The 15,871-nt window shown below is 37.9% G+C and overlaps 1 protein-coding gene across 2 annotated transcripts in view; it reads right to left on the bottom strand.

The window, feature by feature from the left end:
- The window catches only part of ttyh2l (tweety homolog 2, like), a 58,463-nt gene that overhangs the window by 19,898 nt on the left and 22,694 nt on the right, over nt 1-15,871 (bottom strand). For both annotated transcript variants that reach the window (XM_081388877.1, XM_081388878.1), the window contains exons 3-6: nt 13,766-13,877; nt 10,131-10,351; nt 4,829-4,924; nt 2,565-2,637 (exon numbers count right to left, since the gene is read on the bottom strand). In XM_081388877.1, coding sequence (XP_081245003.1) covers nt 2,565-2,637; nt 4,829-4,924; nt 10,131-10,351; nt 13,766-13,877 — 502 coding nt within the window. The remainder of the gene's footprint in view (nt 1-2,564; nt 2,638-4,828; nt 4,925-10,130; nt 10,352-13,765; nt 13,878-15,871) is intronic.

A 15,871-nucleotide genomic window follows, 5' to 3' on the forward strand; every position in this document is an offset into this window, starting at 1 on the left:
TCTATCCCTATCATTGATTTGTTTTTTATCAATTGATTACATTTTTACTGTTAAATGTCCTTATTAATGCTTAATTTATTTATTTCTCAAAATCAATCAATCAGGGTGGTACACATGGGGCTCCAACAGGAAATTCTCTCTGAATAAAAAAAAAAAATAGAGTTGAATGCAGGCGTGCAAGTCACACATCCCTGCAATGCTTGTTTCCACTCTCAGGAATCGATGTAGTCAAGCACTGCTTGAGTAATCCACTTTACCGCGGGGCCTGACCTTTGCTCTGACCCCTCATTGAGCAGTCTTAGGTCCTGCTCCACACAGACATCCTGATTGAAGTGTCAGCTGTGACTCTAATCACAGTCATGCTCACGGTAGTGCTCAGGTTTGCCTCATGTGTAGCCCCTCAAAGACCGAAGCTAAAATAAGAAATTGAGCCAATTCATTCATATCCTACCCCATATATATATATATATATATATATATATATATATATATATATAAAATAGGGGTGTAGCGTTTCTCTGTAAAAAAAAAAAAAACTTCAAAGAAAAAATTCAAACCATGCAGTTCTCCATCCACGGCTCGGCACGCATTTGCACCGCGGTTCATCTTAAATCTGACGACGCATCGATAATGTAAAACAGACAGACAAAGTTCTGCTAAATTTAAATATTTAAGAGCCAGAAGACGCGAATGAGAACTCGAGCGCACTGTGAGAAGATTGTGCGCACACTCATCTGAAGCACGCAAACCCGCATCTTAAAGAGCGCGAAAATACTGAGTCCTCTTTCAATTCTTGCGCTTCAACGGAGAAATTCACACAAACATTGTCAACATGCCCGTCTTGGTAAGTATCCTTGCAGACATAGTCGGCTTAGTCTTAAGTGAATGAAAGAGTCGAGGCATGTGTATCAGTTTCAGTGTGTACTGGATCCGTGCATTATCTCTTAAAGGGACAGCAGCCTAATATTCCTGCTGTCTGTGTTTTAAATGGTAATCAAACAACAAAAGACAAAACCTGAAAAACACTGTTTATTTTATTTGTATCTTTGCTCTATTGCATTTATTTGTGCTGCTGCTTGTAGTTAGATATATTATTTGTTCTTATTTTCTTTATTTATATTTCCTCCCAGAACATAGCACATACCAAATCATACCGAAACCGTGACCCTAAAACCAAGTAATTTGAACTGTTGCACCTTTAATATAGATATTTTTTTCTTTCCCAAATGTCAATTTGCACCCAGATTTGCACCCAGCACAGTTATACTTTTTTTTTCTGACATATATACCATTGCAATTATAGTTAGAAGAATGGCAAAATAAATAGACCTATCAACTTTTAAAGAGAAACTTCCGATTTATTTTGTGGATGACACAGGCTGTGAATCAAATCAAACTGCACAATATATTAAATTCATCTCTAGGTAGAATATAGGTCATATTAACCAGATGGACAGGTTGAGTGACGTTTCTACATCCTCAAAGCCATGAACCAAACTAATCAAGATATGAACCAGAATACATTAAAAAGGGTAAAAATGTTTATATGTTTATGCATTCAGTGTACGTTTCTCATATTCAGCAAACTAATATAAAAAAGCAGTAGGGGGTGACAAGTGTGAATGTCTTTATGAGTAAGTTATCCTGTTAGTACATAAAAAAAAAGGATTCAGGAGTGAAACAACTGCCTTTATGAGTGAGTCACTAAATCTTTCATACCGAGTTGTTCAAAGACACTGATTCAGAATTCAGAATTGAAATGTCATTCTGCTGTACCTTCATTTGAAACTCTTTATGTTGGCAAAGTAACTGGCAATGCTGAAATATAAGTTACTGAAATATTAACGTAGTGTTGATATAATAAGCAATATCATTCGCAATCACTCTATTGGTCAGCAATGCTTGATTGCTCATTTGTTTTTGCTTACATGACTATAATTTATTGAACTCACATAGATGATACATTTATCATATTACAAGGTGTTTTACAGAGGTTAACGATTCTTGACAATGCAAATAGCTTCTGGCAGCATTTGTAAGTAAAAAACAACATTTACTTTGTTTTCTTCATGTGAAGGTAGTAGTAGAATCATGGTTGAGGATTTGAACTACTAATGAAAAGTGACATGTTTGATGTCAGGTCACAGAAAAGTGTAAAGTACTCGAGATCCCCCTTCATTACATTTGTGACATCATGAACAAGGCACTTAGCCCCATATGCATAATGTACTCCACACCCAAATTACTGTATTACAAGACAAGACTAAATATAAAGCATCATTATAATGCAGCCTGAGAGATAAAGAGATAAAGACAGAGGCGAGACATGAGACATGAGTAAATTGGCATGTTTAGTGGCACAGAGAGTAAAACTGTTTACCTCCGTTAAGCCAGCGGACTGTCTAATTTAAATGACCAGGGCTTTGTAATCAGCTTTTCAAACTGGCATGCACCACGAGACACACAAATGCAGTCACTGAACCCTGATAATCTCCTAAGAGTTTCACATACCTCATGCTCCCCTCATTTAAAGTGAGCAGTCATTTGAAAACACAGTAACTTACCACAGCTGTGGCCGTGCCCACTCCTAATGACACCCAACTCATGATCAGGGTCAGTACACCACACACCATAATACTGAAATGGACAAAAAGAGAGAAAGTGAAGGAATAACAGTTTGATGTGAGGTCAAAAATAAAACTATAAACTACTGTTTCGTAAGTTTGGGCTCAGTAGGATTTGTGAAGGTTTTTGAAAGATTCTCACCAAAGAAATTATTTTTATTATCTTCACCAAGGCTGCATTTATTTGACCAAAAACAGTAAAAACAGTATTATTGTGATTATTATGACAATTTAAAATAACTGTTTTCTATTTGAATACATTTTAAAGTGTAAATTTTCAGCATCATTGATCCAGTCTTCAGTGTCACGTGATCTTTCAGAAATCATTCTAATATACTGATTTATGTTAAAAACAGGTTTGCTGCTTAATATTTTGGCAAAGAAAGTTGAAAAGTTTAAATTGATTTATTTGAAACAGAAAACTTTTGCAACATTCAAAAATGTCTTTACTGTCACTTTATCAATTTTATGAATCCTTGTGCTGACTAAAAGCATTAATAAATTAATTGAAAAAGTTATTCTAGATAATGTAGATTTTGCTAATCTAGCCCATAATAAGATCGCCAAAAGTCTGTGATAGAGCATTCTATTTAATATAATATATGATGCATATCTGATAAACATTTTTAAAGAGGAAAACATCAAGTGTTAGATCAGTGTTTCCTGTAGAGTTCTACCATGATACTAATCCTACTTAAAGGTATAGCGGATGATTTATTACTTCCGGGTGGATCACCTATACTATTGGTCCTCCTAATTGTCAATCATTCTGGTGAATCAATCAAACTTTTCAAAAAGTGGAGAGGGCGGGTCTTATCTAAAATTCGGAAAGATCCTCCGCTATACCTTTAACTATTGTACTAAATGTATTAAAACACCATTTATTACACAAATGTTTTGTGAATGTGTAAATAAATATCAACTAAACTTCCAATTAGTAAGTAAATCTGTTGATACTTCAAGTAGCTGCTCTCAGGTCACCGTGATTTTGCCAAGACTTTTCTGACTGGTTCCTGGATCAACATATTTTGTTGATCCTGGAACAACATTCCTGTCAAAAAAATGTAGTCCTAACCCTACCCATAACTTCTCCCTAAAATCAGAGGGAAATGATGGCGAATAACACTGATGTTGAAGCACCCAACCCTGGTTGTAAGCCTAAACTTGACATAAACCGTAAGCTTGACCCTCAAATCTGATTGGTTGATTGAAATGTTGTTCCAGACCATAATGTTGATAATTAAGAATATTGCAAAAGGTCTGCCGAATGTGTGTCTAACAGGAAACGTTTTAGTGATCAACTGCAGATGAGCGTAAACTCTACGGTGTGCTATCATGATAAGATTCTAGAGTCACTGAAGCATTCAGAAATCAACCTACAAAAGACTTCGTAAGTAACTTAATAAGTAAGTAGTAAGAAGCAAATGAATGAAGATGTAAACCAGTGGGAAAGTGATCAAACACGTGAGCATGTGAGTGATCACGTGAGTAAACAGGAAGTCAAAAGCAGACAGTGATGAATGGGGTGAACGGCTCCCTAGTGGCCATGGAAAATGGAGCCGACGTTTCCTCGAACAGCCTTTCTCGTCTGAAGATGGTCTTAAAAGCACCAATAAAGCGGATTGGAAGCACGTAGTAATTAGTTAAGGGCGAGCGCACGCTCACGTGGGCAGAGAGATCAATAAGCATTAGTGGGGTAAGTGGGGATGGATCTAAAGGAGCTTCCAATAAGAAAAAACGGAGAGAGAGAGAGAGAGAGAGAGAGAGAGAGAGAGAGAGAGAGAGAGAGAGAGAGAGAGAGAGAGAGAGAGAGAGAGAGAGAGAGAGAGAGAGAGAGAGAGAGAGAGAGAGAGGAAATGCAGGGCTCGCTGGCGACTGGCTAACCAACGCACTCGATGCACTCAGAGTCTTTCCACAGAGGTCTGTTTATGTCAGAGGCAAAATGATTTTACTGTGCATCCGTTAGGGATTTAAGCTAGCAGAGATAAACAACTCTGAAACAAACAATTCAAAACGAGAAAGGTTTATATACATGCTGAAATCTAAGTAATATGACATTTGACCCGTTGTGTACATACGCATACAAGTATGTATTGCATGCCAAACCAATGTTGACATCAAATGGCTTTATGTTTACAAAAAAAGGTCATGGTTCATTCGCCAAAGCCATGTGTCTAAACCATACATATTTAGAGCACACTTACACTGCGAACAGCCATCGAGACTGCTTTGCCAATCCCAGACATGCTAAGAGACAGATGACCAAGTCCAAAATCAGAAGCAGCAGGTACGTTAACCATCTGAAAGAAAGCAAACAATGATGAGGGTGGAAAGAAATGTTCAAATACAGATGTTTTCTATTTTTAATTAGGCCCTTTCAATTTAATTTTGTACATTAATTGGAATAAAAAAAATAAAAAACTGTGATGAAAAGATAATGCACTTAATTATGCCCCTCTTATTCAAAATGGATTGCTGTGGACTGTAGGCCATTTTTTGTAATGTTTATTCAAAGTCTGCCATAATAACAATGTCTTAGAATTATCTTCAGTGCTTTTCTAAGAAAACATACCTTATATGTGATTTATTTTACATATAATTTGATTCATTAAACTGTGTATCATCTCATTCGAATGCATGTTTTAAAAATCTATTGACAGCTTTAATTTTAATATTCATCTTGTGTGATGTAAGTGTGTGGGAGAGTGCTGTCAGCAGGTCTCTAAGTATGACTTTAAAAGTGGGTGTTTATGGCACTCACATTATTCTTCCGTTGTATGTTTCCCATCTATACGATTAATAATTGAACAGACCAAATAGACATATGAATTTCATGAGCTCCAGCCTAGTATGTGAGAATAGACAATCTGCCAAACAGCTCACGCTGAGAAGGTGTTCCTTCCGGTGAACACACATCCTGTTTGAGCTCATAATTTCTTTTTTTATGTCGTATGAACTCATAACATTTCAATAAAAGATTTACAAAATGGCCTAATAAGTAGGGCACAGTTTTCTTACTAACGTCAGAGCCAACTAAAAAAATTAAACCACATGTAATATGCTGTATTTTCTGTACTGCATTGATTCAAGGTCTACATGGTTTGGTGTGCTATTGGAATGCATGGCAACCACAATCCGATCAGTAATCCTACACCATGAGGACTTAAAAATGCTCACATATCTTGAGACAGAAAGAGAGGGAGGGAACGACCGAAATATATGGAGACAGAGGTGTATGATGAATCAAGGAAGGGAGTCCAGAGGTCGGGCGATTAGATTTGCACATGAGTAATGGAGGAAGAGAGGTTTGAGCACTGCTGCTCAATAGCACAGTCCTTTAGCTCTTTGAAACACTAGCTACTTGTCAATACATGCACTGCAAGTTCATAACGCGCAGGTCTACAAATGGAAATGTAATCTTCTAGGAGGACATACAAATCAATTCAACAAGACTAACAGCTCCAAAAGCAACCTAGTACACATGAGATACAGTAGTAGTGCCAGTGAAGATGAACAAGTAGGCCAAAACTCAAAACAGGTTGATTTTGGTAGGGTGAGGGAGGAAAAGGGCAGAATGTTTGAGGAGTTTTGGGTCACATGTTTGAGAAGTAGGGCCATCATTTTTGAGGTTTAATGGACAAAGTTTTAGAAAAGGGGTCATTTGTTTGAGGAGTAGGTCAGAAGTATGCAAAATATGGTCACATGTTTGAGGAGTATGGTCAGACGTTTGAAAAAAAGAGTCACGTGTTTGAGGAGAAGAGCTCAAGTTTAAAAAATAGGGTCAAGTGTTTGAGAAGGCCAGAAGTCTGAAAAATAGGGTCACATATTTGATGACTAGGGCCAGAAGTTTGAAAAATAGGGTCACATGTTTGAGGAGCAGGGCGAAAAGTAAAAAAAAAAATAGGGTCACACGCTTGAGAAGGCTAAAAGTTTAAAAAATAGGGTCACATGTTTTGGGAGTAGAGCCAGAAGACCGGAAAAAAAGGGTCACATGTTTGAGGTGCAGGGAGAAATGTTTGAAATATAGGTTCGGATGTTTGAGGAGCAGGGCCAGAAGTCTGAAAAATAGGGTCACATTTTGAGAAGGCCAAAAGTTTGAAAAAAGGGCACATGTTTGAGGAGCAGGACCAGAAGTCTGAAATGTTTGAGGAGCAGGACCAGAAGTCTGAAATGTTTGAGGAGCAGGGTAAAAAGTTTGACCAGTCGGAAGTTTGAGGATTAGGGCCAGAAATCTGGAAAATAGGGTCACATGTTTGAAAAGGCCAGAAGTTTGAAAAATAGGGTCACATGTTTGAGGAGCAGAGCAAAAAGTTTTAAAAATTGGGTCACATGTTTAAGAAGTAGGGTCAGAAGTTTGAAAAATAGGGTCGGACATTTGAGGAGCAGGGCCAGAAGTTTGAAAAATAGGGTTATATGTTTGAGGAGCAGGACCAGAAGTCTAAAAAAAAGGGTCCCGTGTTTGAGGAGCAGGGCAAAATGTTTGAAATATAGGGTCTCATATTTGTGGAGTAATTCTTTTGAAAAAAAAAAAGGTACGTCTGAAAATTAGGGTCACTTGTTAGAGGCGTAGAGCTATGAGTATTAAAGGGGTCATATAATGGTACATGGACATGCACTTTTACAAGTTGATTGTACTGAAATGTGTGTTGGCAGTGCCTGTACACAACCTTCATAAAATTACAAAAATCCATCCAGTGTTTTTTTTTTTAAATCTTCTTTTATGTTTCCCCCCAACTCAAATCAAGCTGTTTGATTTTGTGACATCACAAAATCGACGCCCCTCCCACGATTGTTGATTGACAGTAGCGTTTCAACACAGCCCCGCCCTCGCTCGTGAGCGAGCTGTCAATAGCCTGTGCGGACCGGCGCGTCATTGTTGATACGCTGGAACACTGTCTATGAGCAGAATGGCGTCTAAGCGATTGTGGTGTTCTGTTCTTGGGTGTAATAACGAATACAGCAGTCATTTTGATGTTCCTAAATCCGAACCGTTGAAGACGCAGTGGCTGAGTTTGTTTTCGAATGGAATATTCCCCACGATCAACGTCAATGCTTTCATGTTTGAGCGAATCATTTCACACACCAGACTGCTTTATAAACGAGGGTCAGTATAAAGCCGGTTTTGCTAAGAAGCTGCTCCTGAAAAAAGGATCGGTACCAACTATTCGTGTTCCTGCTGAACCTCCAGAAGTACTGAAGTGAGTGTAACGTTTTATTAACCTTTATATTAATATTTATATTCATATTTGCAAATCGCTTGCACGCTTCACGATGAATGCGGCTGTTTACACTCAGGGTACATTACAGCATGTTTTCTATGTACGACGTTCTCAATATAATTCATAATCCCACGTTTATAATGAACAACGCACTATGGTTATTGTGTTATTGTGTTACAAACGGTGTACGCACAGAACAGAGGGGCGGGGTGAGCAAAGCTCATTATCATTTAAAGACACATGCACTTAAACGGCGTGCTGAAAACAGAGCTGTTTTTGACCAGGTAAAATTAGTGTTTTCTTACAATACTAATGATAATTTTTTATTAAAGTATATTACAAACTTTTAATTTAGACCCTAAAGAATAGCTTATACAAAAATTGCATTATATGACCCCTTTAAAGAGATTTCAAAAATGAAAATTACCCCATGATTTACACATCCTCAAGTCATCCTAGGTGTATATGACTTTCTTCTTTCAGACGAATACAATCGGAGATATATTAAAAATGTCCTGGCTCTTCCAAGCTTTATAATGGCAGTGAATGGAGGAGGAGATTTTGAAGCCCAAAGAAGTGCATCCATCCATCATAAACGTACACACATTACTTACTCAACATACTCAACATTTTGAGCAAAAAAGCAAAATTGTGTTTTTGCCAGAGCTTACAACCAGATCGGATTCAGAAAGATGATCAAAACATAGATGGAGTGGATCGAGTCCATCAACACCTCCACAGCTCGCACAGTCCTATACCACGTCCTGGGTTGACATTTCATTCTGAAACGTTATAGTTTTGTAACAGTATAGTTTAATGTTGATGGTCGTGTTATTTTACATTTGCATCTGCTTACAAATGCTATCGCTTGTTTCTGCTTTTTCTTCGCAGCATGTGTTTTTATCAGGAGATTCAGTACTCTTTGAGAAGATGTGTAATAGCGCCCCCTACCATATAACAGTGAAAACACAGAAGGCCGGAAAAAACATTCTCTCATAAGTGAAAAAATATTCCGTCAATTGCAAGGAAAGAGTTAAAAAACAAGAAGAAAATAATCAGAATATTGTACCTGGTGGGGAGTGCCCAATATTAACATGACACCTTAGCCATATTGTTATACAGTGCTACAGAGGCCCTTCACAATGCAGAGGGCAACTGCCTATAGTTAGTAATGGCCCTATAGTATGCAGTTTTTAATAAACAACTGTTATACCAAATTCTGCTGGGGTGAAATTTAGTGCAGACCCATATTGTGATATATATCGTATCGTATCATGACTTTGTTGCCGATATACAGCCCTATTTGAGAAGGCTAGTAGTTTGAAAAATTGGGTCACATGTTTGACCAGCAAGGGCATCTGGAACATTCAGACACATTTCTGACCCACATCTACACCAGCAGTCTCAAGAGCAAATAGAGCCAACCTGTCTTTGACCTCTGATGAAACATAGGACATGATGTTGTAAAACATTAAAAGCACTGTGGCGAGGGGGGCGTGGTTTTGCGAAGTCTGTAGCAGGAGAGAAAGGAGGGGGCCGATCGGTGAGTAAGTAGGTCAAGTGCAAAATAATGAACACCTGTGTCTGATTGCAGTGATTGGTGTGGAGAGACCGGATATAAGCCAGCATGCGGGAGGAGATGAGAGAGAGAGTTGGACTGGAACCTCACCTGTACGCTGTGTTTTGTGGAAGCTGTGATTGTTATTTGTCCCGTTTTGTTATTGCTGTGCGTGGCACGGTGAATGCGCTACGTGCGCCCTTTTTGTTTATTTGTTTCTTTTGTTAAATAAAAGTGAGTGTTTCAGTCACGCCGACCCCTGTCTTCTTCCTTCCTTCCCGGGTTTCGGCACCAGTGTAACGGGGTTCAATATTATATTGCAAGGAAGGAAGAAGACAGGGGTCGGCGTGACTGAAACACTCACTTTTATTTAACAAAAGAAACAAATAAACAAAAAGGGCGCACGTAGCGCATTCACCGTGCCACGCACAGCAATAACAAAACGGGACAAATAACAATCACAGCTTCCACAAAACACAGCGTACAGGTGAGGTTCCAGTCCAACTCTCTCTCTCATCTCCTCCCGCATGCTGGCTTATATCCGGTCTCTCCACACCAATCACTGCAATCAGACACAGGTGTTCATCATTTTGCACTTGACCTACTTACTCACCGATCGGCCCCCTCCTTTCTCTCCTGCTACAGACTTCGCAAAACCACGCCCCCCTCGCCACAAGCACGAAGTGAAGTAAATAGCCAGCCTTACCCCACCAGCTCAAAGCAGCTCACCTATAGTACTCTATGAATGCAGTTTGGTCTGCGATGGCTGCCAAATCCACTTGCACCTTCCTTGTGTCTGGCATGGCTGTCAGCTGCTGGATAATGTTGTCGGCCATCTGCTGCATGAAGCGCAAGGTTTGGGTGTAGTCTCCCCGTGGAGAAAATATCTCATCCAACCGATCCAGATGCTCCTTCAGCCCAACCTGCATACTACCCAATGAGTTTCCCACCTGAGAGCAGAGACAAAGAAAATTGCTGATCACTATTAGCAGGCTAATGGTGCCACGCTGGCGCAGAGATGAATGGCCGTTTCCAATGAATTCTCTATGGGAGTGGGAGGCATGCACGGGTGATCATGGGATTGCCAAAGAAGCAAAGTGGTGAGAGTGACAAAAAGCTGAGATTTGTTTTGTTTGTTTAATTATTATAGATATTTGAAAGAATGTTGGGGTCCACACATACTTGACAAAACTGAATTTTGCAAATGTAACATCCCCCAAGTAAGTGGGATATCTCATTGTCAGGTATTGAGATAGTTTCTCCCAAGCCAGTGGATATAAGCTAAACATTTTTGAAAGATGCGTTTTGGACAAAGTGAGGGGTCTTATCCTCCTATTTTGAGGATCGAGAATCAAGAATAAGGCTAGACGGGACAGAAAGAAGCTAGTTTAGAAGAAGCAAAATGCAGTCATCAATCACAATTAGATTCAGCTAGCTCTAAAAATGGAAATATTTATGGAAATTTTATGACTCGGCCTGGCCACATTAGCAAAATGTAGCGTGCAAAAAGGTCCATTGTCTATAATATAGGGATGTATAATGCACAGGAACTCACTTCTCTTAGCCAACACATTAAATTTGTGACTTGAACAAATTTGTTCTACCACTTTGCTGCTCACCAAAGTGCCATAAAAATGTCAGACATCTTATTTTAACCAGAATAAGCTACACTAGACTGTCTAAATGGTTTTAAAGTTTGTTATTAGACATAAAATCATTAATAATGGATCAGTACATCAGTGTTTGCATGCTAGAAAACAATAAATTTGCTTGAGTCTGTCCATTTGTCCTCTTCTTTCCCTATTTTTAAAGGCCACCATGTGGCATTTCTGATAAATCTTAGTCTTGGCAATAATTGCTCATTCTTCTTTTGTTTCAGTGAAATGCATTATGTAGCTCTTTTGAATAATAGCTCTATAACTCATAATTTCAAGATGGTGGAAGCGTAATTAAGATTTGTAAAGATTAAGATTCATAAGAGCAACATTCATGCATTAGAGTCAGTGCCCCTGTGGAAGTTGTGGACAATGCATGAAATGAAGTTAGAAGCATGCAAAACGGCAATCGCTACACTCATTTACTCACGGTTGCAACAGCTATTTTCTGGCACGCAACCACTGGCAGAAGCCATTTAAAAAGCTTGGCAGGTCTGAAAACTCCCTCCTCACTTTTCAGCATTCATGAATTCAGTTGTGCAATCATGCTTGGCCTTCAGACTGGTCCTCTTTACATTTCAATTTTAAAAGAGACGTTTACTAAAGCTGAAATTGGATTTATGCCATTTTAGTGAAGCCAAGTGCTGTTTGTTGTTCTCGCATTCTGAATGTTGTTTTAGTTACAGCAAATAGTGAAAAGTCTGTTTTCAGCTCATTTAGATATGACCGCCCAACCGTGAAGCAATGCATTATAAGTGAGTGAGCCAAAGATACACTAGAAGACGGCAGGAAGAGTATCAGAGGAAAAGAGGATGTCACCACAGGTAATGAACATCAGGGCTGTGAGAGGAGAACTGTTCTGCCAGCCAAATGCTCCCTTTACCAGGCTCAACCTGCCATATGTTGAATTACACAGCCCTCACATCTGAGACATGCTGCAGGAAACACTGTCAGTGGGTTGATTTAAACAGCATTGCTGTGAATTACAAAGAACCGCCCTATGCACAGTGCATTCTCGGAATAGATAACACAGTGACGTTTTTAAATGGGAAAACAAAGAACTTGTAAACCTGTCACTTAATCTACACCGATTCCAACAAAGACTGAGATTAGTCGAAAAAATTCGCTTTTTGGCTCAAAAAAAGTGTAGTCTTCCTTACAGCTCATTCTTTTTTTTTTTTTTTTTTTAAGTGATTGCCATTAAAACACAAAGAAAAGATTTAAGGGAAAAACTTTTAATTGAAAAATGTGCATTAAAATCACATTGATGCTTACACAAGCTATGTTTCCATCCAACTATTTTTATGCACATTTTGGGATATTGGATAAACAAAAAACTCTGGATGGAAACGAAAAGATGCACATAAATTCTAAAAATGTGCATTAAAAACGTATTAGCTCAACTGAGGCAGATAAATGTTTTATCCGATAAGAAGACGTGCGCATATCTACTACGATGGAAACACATTAACCGAATAAATCCTTCGATGCGCAACAAGAAAACTCACGTGATTTTGCCTCAACAGTGGATGTGATTGGATAACTGGACTAGCCGGCAGGCCAATCGCATCGCAGCATCTCAAATGTTGGTTTCTTAAATGCCTGAGATAAGTCTGTCATCAGAATTATTTGGTATGATGACATCCCAGAAGCGTCTCACATGATTGCGTCCACAAACACCTGGCATCTGAACGTGAGATAACATGACCGCTTCGTCTACACGCTCTGAGATGCAAGCCATTTGTGATGTAGGAAAAAAGAGCCACATTTTCTTCCCCAATTGCAGCAACTTTCATTTTTATTACAGATATTTTGCACCAATTTCCCAGAAAGTGACTATTTTTTCTCTTAATCACATGGGATGGAAATGCTTTAAATCGCAACCGTTTTATGCGATATTCCAATTTCTAATTTTAAGGTAGTTTCTCTGTTCTCAACATAGCCTGTAACTTCTTTTTGTTGTTTATCCTCGTCAGAAAACTTTGAGGTACCTGTGTTCAAATAATTTTAAAAAAATAAAATAAAATAAAATAAAATAAAATAAAATAAAATAAAATAAAATAAAATAAAATAAAATAAAATAAAATAAAATAAAATAAAATAAAATTAAATAAAATTAAATAAAATTAAATAAAATTAAATTAAATTAAATTAAATTAAATTAAATTTAAATTAAATGGTGGTCTGTGATAGTCGTTCACTAGTGAGTGTCCTCAATCACAGTGGGTGATCAGCATTGACAAACAATTCCAGCACATCCGTGGACGTGGATATACACATAGATTTTTAATCCCCTTTAAAGCAGATGAACAGATAATCCCAGTCTTCTCTCAGTGCTTACTGATTTCTCTTGCGGATGAATATACACACCAGATGGATGTGTTTGCATTTGGAGAGGTTTCTAGAATCAACTACTCAAACTTCTCAAAACACTGGAAGTTAAATTGGGGACAGACACTTTATGACTACAGCTCTGTGGCAGAAGTGACGCCTGCAGCAGTGCTGCGCTTCTGCAAGTGTGTGTGTGTGTCACTCATCACATGATATTCCAGCACCAGCGAAAAGCCCCTGAGGCTCCAGCTCTTAGTTTTTAAGAATGCAGCATATAACAGGCAAAATTCAGATTTAAATTTAATCACAAACGTTCCTCAGGCTATTCCAATGAAATGAGACATGATGAGTGACGGGAGAAGGAAGTGAAACTCTTACCAGACTGCCAATTCCACCAAGTGTGTGATTGGCATTATAAATTGAGTAAGTCAACTGGTAAACTCCATCGTTGGTTTCGCTGTTTCCATAGAAACCCACACCCACCGCTGAACTGTGAGAAAAACAAATCAAGGCAAAACAACAGTTTGTGTTAGAAATACAGTTTCATATCAATACAATTCTCTCATGTTGCTTCAAAAGGTTTGCTGAAGATTTGAGACATTTCAAGGTAAAGTTTTTTTACCACTACAAAGATGAGGAATCAAATTGTCCATCTTATGAGATAAAATATTTTAGCGCAGCTTCTTCAAAGAATCCTGCTCAGTTCAAAAAGATCATTTTATTTGGACTAAACTAACTAACCGAACACAATTTACACCAGATAGATGAAACAAGACAGATTGTTCCTAAACACCAGAAGAACTAATGATAAGAGTAAAACATGGTAAAGTCTCACAGATTGATTTAGTAAAAGTAGTTAGATTATTTTTATATTTTCATGACCATCAAGCACATTTATTCTTATTTTCTGCTTTCAATTATTCTCAGTGGTGGTTCAATAATTTCCCTCAATATCATATTAAAAAAATAAATAAAACTGCATTATGATTTTTTTTAATAGAAGTACAACCAACACAACCATAATGTATGAATAAATAAATATATATATATATATAGTATTACAGATATGGAAATGAGACGTTTAACATTACTGTTATTAAATTTTCTTAAGGGCAAAGACGCGCTACTGTACAAATGTGTGGGGTTGATACTTTTTTTTCCGTTTTCTTTTTTTATATGCTCTCCAAAGGCTGCATTTATTTGATGAAAAAATACAGTAACAAGAAAAATATTGTGAAATATTATTTACTATTTTTCTACTGTAATATATTTAAAAATGTAATTTATTCCTGTGATGCAAAGCTGTATTTTCAGCATCATTACTCCAGTCTTCAGTGTCACATGATCCTTCAGAAATCATTCTAATATGATGATTTGATGATCAAGAAATGTTTCTGATTATTATAAGTGTTGAAAACAGTTGTGCTGCTCAATATTTTTGCAGAAAACATGATAACATAAATTTCAGGATTATTTGAGGAATAGAAAGTTTAAAAACGAACAGCATTTATGTGAAATAGACATTATAACATTATAAATGTATTTACTGTCACTTCTGATCACATTCTTGCTGAATAAAAATACTAATTTCTTTCAACAAAAAAGGCTTTTGAGACAGGTTTTGAGAGATTCACCCAGGGTAGGTCTTATCACTTGTTAAATTATATTGACAGACCCTTGTTTCACAGAGTTGACAATTCCCAGGCCCAAGTTGCCCAAACACATCTGACACCAGCTGCCACCGCAATAAACAGCTCACCAGTACCAGTTTGACTTAAAAATTCATCATTTTGACTCAATTGGTCTCGAGGTGGCTTCTAATGTGAAATCTGAGTAAATATTTCAACGCAGCCTCCAGAATTGTGCTCTACCTAATTAGACTGCTCTGCTCAGAAACCAGTTTGCTCTCTTCTCCAGACAGCATCAGATCCGCTTCATTAAGCAACCTCATCAGAAGCAGACCGTCAAGCTCTAGGACCCCATCCATCAATCTATTGGTCTGTCCATGTATCCATCCATGAATCTATCTGTCTTGGTCTGTCCGCCCATCCATCCATCCATCCATTCATAAGCTCATACCCCCATCTATCTCTCAATCCCTCCATCCGTTTGTCAATCCATCCATTCATCCATCCATGCATGCATCCGTCTGTTTATCTATCTATCCATCCATACATCCATTCGTCTATCCATGTATCCATCCATGCATCTATCTGCCTTGTCTGTATGTCCGTCCATTCACCCATACATCCATCTATCAATCCATTTACCCATCCATCATTTTTCTTCAGTATCCCTCAGTATCCTGTCACGAAACAAAGGCAAGTTGTCACATTAATAATAAAGTCACATATACATCTATCTATTCATCTATCTGTCCAGTCCATCCATCCATCCATCCATTTATCAGCTCTAGCAACACTCTAGGAAACAGCCAAGATGCATGAAAAAACATACACAAGGGATATATCCTTGAAACCCCTT

This window comes from Scardinius erythrophthalmus (assembly GCF_964197995.2).
Source record: "Scardinius erythrophthalmus genome assembly, chromosome: 1".
Classification (NCBI taxonomy): Eukaryota; Metazoa; Chordata; class Actinopteri; order Cypriniformes; family Leuciscidae; genus Scardinius; species Scardinius erythrophthalmus.